The sequence below is a fragment of the Coturnix japonica genome, chromosome Z (genome assembly GCF_001577835.2).
Source record: "Coturnix japonica isolate 7356 chromosome Z, Coturnix japonica 2.1, whole genome shotgun sequence".
NCBI lineage: Eukaryota > Metazoa > Chordata > Aves > Galliformes > Phasianidae > Coturnix > Coturnix japonica.
Window position 1 is genome coordinate 56,809,252 of NC_029547.1, and position 6,549 is coordinate 56,815,800.

The 6,549-nt window shown below is 42.1% G+C and overlaps 1 protein-coding gene across 1 annotated transcript; it reads right to left on the minus strand.

Moving 5' to 3' along the window:
• Positions 1 to 558: 558 nt before the first annotated feature.
• Positions 559 to 4,531, minus strand: ZCCHC9 (zinc finger CCHC-type containing 9). The gene is made up of 5 exons (XM_015849775.2): positions 3,690 to 4,531; positions 3,391 to 3,541; positions 3,049 to 3,141; positions 2,520 to 2,588; positions 559 to 1,153 (listed from the first exon to the last, which is right to left on the minus strand). Exons 1-5 carry the CDS (start codon positions 3,966 to 3,968, stop codon positions 1,038 to 1,040), a joined length of 708 nt encoding a protein of 235 aa, XP_015705261.1. The 5' UTR covers positions 3,969 to 4,531; the 3' UTR covers positions 559 to 1,037.
• Between the last annotated feature and the right edge of the window lie 2,018 nt (positions 4,532 to 6,549).

Genomic DNA, 6,549 nt, shown 5'->3' on the forward strand with positions numbered 1-6,549 from the left:
TTTGAGTGCTCTGCTTAAAAAGTAAACTACACAAGCTCCCTTGCTCTCCAGCTACTGGCAGAGACTTTACAGCTACTCCCCAGAGCAGGGGGCACAGCCCCAAGCTGCCAAAGCTCAAGCAGCATTTGGAGAACACACTCAGAAATGGGGCTTGGATTTTGGGAGGTCCTGTCTGGAGCCAGGGGTTGAACAGATGATTGTGATGGCTCCCATCCAACTTGGGATACTGTATTTTCCAGGTGAGTTTCGTAACGCATACCAGAGGAAGAGCATGATTTGGCTTATTAGTGAAGTACTCAGGTAATCAAAGATGCATAACCTACCAGATTATTGCACATACACATTGACAGATCCATCATGTATAGCAGGAATTGTGCCCCCAAGCTCTTCAGACAGTAGGCACAAAATCACATAGGCTGCAGCTTTACCTGATAACTCAGCCATCAGACAGCTCAAGTGTGCACAACAGAGTACAAAATCTAAGAAATAAAACCAATCTAGTATCCAATTAGTATTTAGAAAATGCCCACAATCCCTTTCAGAGAAATGCAGGAAGACTTAACATCAGCGTAACTGTATTCATCTTCAGTACATCAACACCTTAATGTAACACTACTGACCACCAAAATCCAGTGGTCATAAAGCCTTGTGACAAAATGCACGTAACTCTCTGCTTTCATTGCAACCATACTGCATGTCAGCAGAGGAAACCAGTTTCCCTCTTTAGAAAATTAGCAGATGGAAAGCTTTCCTGCAAAAAAAAAACAACAAAAAAACAAACAAACAAACAAAAAAAACAAAAAAAAAACCCAAAACAAAACATAAAAATAGATAAAATATCCCCTTGATGCACTTCTGTTGTTCCCAGGTTTTCAGCACGCTGGACGGGTCTATGAATTGAACTGAATAAAAGTAGGGATGCAACCCAGCAGCAGCAGTGTGCTTGGTTTTCAGGAAGCAGCAATCCACTCTCTGCAGTCACTACACCGAAGTGAAGCAGTGTACAACCACTGCAATTCAGCACCCAGAAGAGGCTTTCAAAAATTAATAACTTTCAGTACTTTCACTTTGGGTTTCTGCAGCGTTGGTGTTTCTGTAGTTCCTTCATCATCAGCACTCATTCCAGCAGCCCATCGCCCAACTGTAACCTGATCTGCATAGGAAGAGACAAGAGTTTATGGAAAGGATAAACACAATCATCAGATCAACCCTCCCCCATTTAAAATACTGTTTTGAGCAGTTCTCTTTCATATATCCTTCACAGAAAGAGTTGCAGGGATTTTTATTTCAACACTGCCTACAAAATTACAGTGGCTCTACAGATCAGCACCTATTAACTGTCATATGTACGTGTTCACCACTATCTCAGACTGGACCAAGCAGATTAATGACTGCAACCACTCATGTAAAGGAGCAAGCTCTTACAGGTTGCTTTCCAGCCTCCTTGCATAGCGTATCTTTGCTGGTCAGCACTACTCACTGCTCGGGAGCCTCTGGTGGAAAGAGCTGGCTTGACTTTCAGCTGTTTCCCACAAATACTACTTTTCTCCTATAGCATCTGCACAGGTTTTCAATTTACAAAGGGTATTAAGTATCCAAAAATAGTTTCCTGTTAACAAAGAAAAACCAACAAATGCTTAACGGTGCCATTCTCCAGGCCTTGGGCATTTTTGCCTCCCTTAGGTTAGGATTTTTTTTCATTTTCTGGTTTTGTTTTTTCAATAGAAGATATAAAGACTATCTTACATCCGTAGATATGGAACAGAAAGAAACAGTTTTCTTCTAATGGTTTAAGAAGAACAAATTCCCTCAGATCACATCCTGGTGTACAAATCGTATACCCCTATCATAATGAATATATTAAAGATGCATTCTAACATGTAACTCATACTGATGAATTCAGTACAAACTGATTTGCAAGGAGGTTAAAAAAAAAGCAAAAGAACTATCAGTGAACAAAGGAAGCTGTTTAATCAAAATACTTTCTATCAATGGCCTTACCACAAAAGAGGGCTCAGGTAAACATCACACATTCTACTAAAATTCAATCAGTCAAGCAGAATTATAATGTACTTTTCTTTCTGCACAGGTAAAAGAAACCAGATTATTAGCTGTCAAATCTAGCAGGGCTGGCCTCAGCCTCCTCTCACAGCACTTGAGACATCAAACGACTTTAATGCCTGCCTGCAGATGGAGCTTATATCTGCTGCCAGAGCCACCACACTGCAACTGACACGACATTCAGCTTCTTCATGCAAACTGCCTGAAAAAGAATCCAGTTCTGCACGTTTGTACTACAGCTGCTAACACAGAACAGCAACATAAATACACATTTGCTCATTCAACCTTCAGAAGTATACAAGCTAGATTTTATTTAACTGAAAGTCCAACTTCTGCCTAGCAACTCACTGTCTCCTCTGCCTACACCCCTTAATAAAAGCACACATCTTTACAGGGAAGGTGAGTCTTGTTACTTGAAAGCTCTCTACTTGCATTCAATGCCATCCCCTGCATCTCACCTAAGTTCTGGTTTTCCGGACAGTCTTTTCTGTAGTGCTCCACAGAGCCACAAAGTCTGCAGCAGCCACCTGTTAAAAGATAAAGTTGGAAAATAAACCAATACAAACCCACTCTTCTGCTGTTAAATGGATGTTGAAACACACCTTCCTTGGGCTCTCTGTATCTTACAGATAACACCCATCTGTAGTAGCACAGCTCTATATAGCTGTATATAAATTTAAACACACAATGGCCACATACAAGTAGGGATTACAGTTTCTTTGTAATCCTCTTGAAGCTGCAAGTGTGAGCAAACACTCATACTCTGCACTTCACCTCCTATTCAGTGTTAAGCTTAAAACTGAAATAGGAATCACCGGATAGGAAATACTAATGATGAATTCTGCAGATGTGATCTGCCTTCACCAAGAATAAAAGACATTTGGAAGTTGCTTCCAGTAAGATCTTCCTTAGTTCAAAATGTTACTTAGCTCTGTGTCACGTACGTAGGAAAAATATGTTTCATTTGCAGTAGGTCACTGCACTCACCTTCAGCATACAATCCTTTGGGATTGTCAGGACATGACCTCGATAGATGTCCCATCTCACCACAGATAAAACATTTTGCATATGGAAATGCACCTGCAAAATTCCATATTTTAGGGCAAAAGTTAAGAACATTGCATAGTCACCAACAACTCTGTAAGAGCAGTATGATAATTATAGGATAGCTAAGCTGCAACATCAGGTTTGCTGTCACAATACTGTACTCCTTTAAACATATCAATCTCTGTCTTCAAAACAGATAAACTGCTAAACATAAATCAATACATCAGTAGTAAGAAAACTCAGACCAAAGCACTCCATGAAATGCAACTTTTTCAATCATACCAGCAGCTGGGTCTATCTTTGCCTTGCATTTGCCAATGTCATGCTCTGTGGATCCACACCGGTAACAGATTCCTGTACCCATATCTTGACTTTCCAGTACAGCTGGACAATCAGCAACACCATGGCCAGGTTCCCTGCAGTGGAAACATACCTTTAAAAATAAAAAAAACAAGTTACATGCATTTTTTCCTCTACCAGCAGCACACTTAGGACCGGTGTCCCAGGAACTGAGCACTGAGGGATTCAACCCCACTTAAGGCTGCGATGCTCGCACCTTCACCACCCAGCCCCGTGCTCACCATGGCGTTCTTCTTCGCCTCCCTCCTCCTCAGCCTCCTGCTCTCCCTCCGACGATCCTTCTTCAGCGCCACCGCCTCCTCCTCCTCGTTCCCCCGGTGTTTCCCCGCTTGCTCCAGGTAGGCCGCAAACCCATTGACGTCCTCGTTCTGGTAGGCTTTTTTCCTTTTATTCCTCCTCCCGGCCCCGCTCTCCACAGGTCCCGCAGCCATCTCCTCCCACGGGGTGGATTTCAGCGCCCTGCCGCCCGCAGCGGACACTTTCCGGGCCCACCTGGTCATGTCTGCAGCCCCACCACTCGGCTCCCTCACAACTCCAAGCGGAAACGAAACTCCATCGGCGTCATTTCCTCCCTCACAGGAAGGTGGTTGCGGCTCGGCTCCGTGCCGCCATTAATGGGGGCGGCGGGAGGCGGCGCTGCTGTGGTGATGGACGTGTCGGCATGTGGTGGCTGCGTTGCCTGCTTCCTTATGGTGAAGTTCTTCACCACGTTTATTGAGAGCCTTCAGGGACTGTAATGACTCCACTGCCTCCCAGGGCAGCTCGTTTCAGTGTCTGTTCACTCTCATGCAGAAGAAATTCTTTATATCCAACCTGCACCTTCCCTGGCACAACCAATGAAAGAACTGTTCAAAATACAGTGAGAACTTGATTCCTCAAGGCAGTCTTAGCATTCAGTAGATCTCCATTGCCATTCTTGAGTGGATAGAACAGCTGGACAACATTCCTTCTCTATTAATCATCGCAATATTTGTGAGCTTGGTGCGCTTTGCTGATTTTCCGAGGCTTTTCTTCCACTAGAGGGAGATAGATGTGCGCAGAGACGGCGTTGATGTTGCCTGTCTTTGCTGTTAAACCGAATCGTCAGCAAGAGCCAGCGCAGATTTAAGAATAATAGAATTCCACGTTTTGCAGTCAAAAATAACGAATGCCTTTTAAAGGCTGCTGTTAATAAAACAGGAAATAAAATCAGGACTGTAGAAGACAAGTGTCTTAATAAACCTTAAGGTGCCCAGCCAGGTTTACAAGCACTGCAAAAAGCTGTTTTATACCTTTATACCTTTTATACCAAGAAGGCAGCATTCCCTGCACAGACAGTCTTTAGCAGTGATCACACCTCTGCTGGCTTGGGTTTTCATTTCAGCTTAATTTCAGTCACCTGGGAGCTCTGCTGCCCATGGGCATGAGGTGAGAAATGGACAAGACAGCAAACATGGTAAAAATGTATTACCTTCCTTCCTTTCTTTCCCTTCTTTTTCATACTATACAGCATTCAAAATGCTGAAGATGTTTGATTGCCTGTCTACAGTACAGCTGGGGCAGCACAGCCTAAAACATGGATGTCCAGTCTTTTGGCTGGCTGGGCTGTGGAGTGAAGGGGACTTGTTCTGGGCCACGTATAAATTAGTTAATGTATGTAATAAACATTTATATATCTATGTCTATCTATCTATGTATATCTTATAAAATTTTAAAATACATACTTTTAATCCAATGCTTTTATCTGTGTTTTAGGTTTTATAATAAAATGCATGCAAGAAAGTAAACTGAAGTTAACTCACGTAGTTTTTTCCTGGACATTTTTCCCTTTACATAGGAAGCTCACGGATCCATGTGAGTCCCCAGAAAAAAATGAACAGGTGATCAAAATATGTTCATGACCCTTCTTTACAGTAATCTCATTATTGTAGAGTAGCCATTGCTTTCTCATTAGGAGCCCAGTCTTCTACAGTTTATGTCACCAAGTGAGTTAAAAATGCAGTGTCAATAGCAGCAGTGCTGTGCCCTTCTGGCAGAGGACAGAGTTGACTTTGCAGGGATTCTGTAGCGCACCCAATGTGCTTCAGTGCACACTGTGTCTTCAAGCATCTTTGCAGGGAAAGAAATATTTGTGTAAAGTCTTTAATCTTTTAATTAAGCCCTAAGCAGAAAATAAGCTGTAAAGGCATTAGAGTAGAAAGACAAACATTAATTATTTTGGCAGGTCTTGAATTACATTCCAACAGATAATATTAGTGAAGTAATGTAAATATTAACTGTAATTTATTCCCTGTGTCATCCACCACCTTTTCTGTTTCCAGAGAAAAAATGTATCAGGTCTGTTCAGGTGCATATTAGACTCATAAGAGTGACAGTTTCATGAACTTTGAAGGTCTGTCAAGTCAGCTTTTGTTAGTACAGGGAGTGATTTTAGGTATTGAGTATCAGAGTATCACGAGTGAAAGCAATTACAGCTGTCAAAGCTACAGACCTGGCTTTTAAGCTCTTAAATCACAGTTCAGAAAATGATTCAGTTCAGCACACGCAGACCCACCCACCAGCATCTTCTGTACAGGATGCACACATAACAACGATTGAATTTTAGGGGTTTAGTCTGTGAGTTATGTGAACACTGGTGCATGGAAAAAAGCCTAAACTCAAAGATCACATAGTAGGTGAGTTTTCAGCCACTCTGATGCTCATGTTTTGTTTTTATTTATCAGAAAAAAAGATACTGTAGCTGTATATCCATCACTGCAGTGCAGTTTTTCTATACTAACAGCCCATATTCAGCACTTCAGTGGTGGATAGAACCTTATAATTCACCAGAAAACTGAACAGCTCCAGTATTTGTTCAGTAGTTTACCTTGTCACACAGGACCTGACTGTTAATATATGGAAATGACTTATTTGCATGTGTTGTAGGAGCCCAGGTAGAGAGCAGAGGAATGTTTGAACTCCATTTTTCAAATAATCATAGAATATCCTGAGTTGGAAAGAACCCAAAAGGATCAAGTCCAAACTCTGGCTCAACACAAGACCATCCAAATTTCAAGTTATGTCTGAATGTCCAGAAACTCCTTGAGCTCTATAGGCTCAGGG

Coding starts and splice junctions, on each gene's coding strand:
- ZCCHC9 (XM_015849775.2), bottom strand. CDS start 3,968: ATGACCAGGTGGGCCCGGAAAGTGTCCGCTGCGGGCGGCAGGGCGCTG. Junction 3,142..3,390: donor AAAGATAGACCCAGCTGCTG/GTATGATTGAAA, acceptor GGAATTTTGCAG/GTGCATTTCCATATGCAAAA. Junction 2,589..3,048: donor CAAAGGATTGTATGCTGAAG/GTGAGTGCAGTG, acceptor ATCTTTTAACAG/GTGGCTGCTGCAGACTTTGT.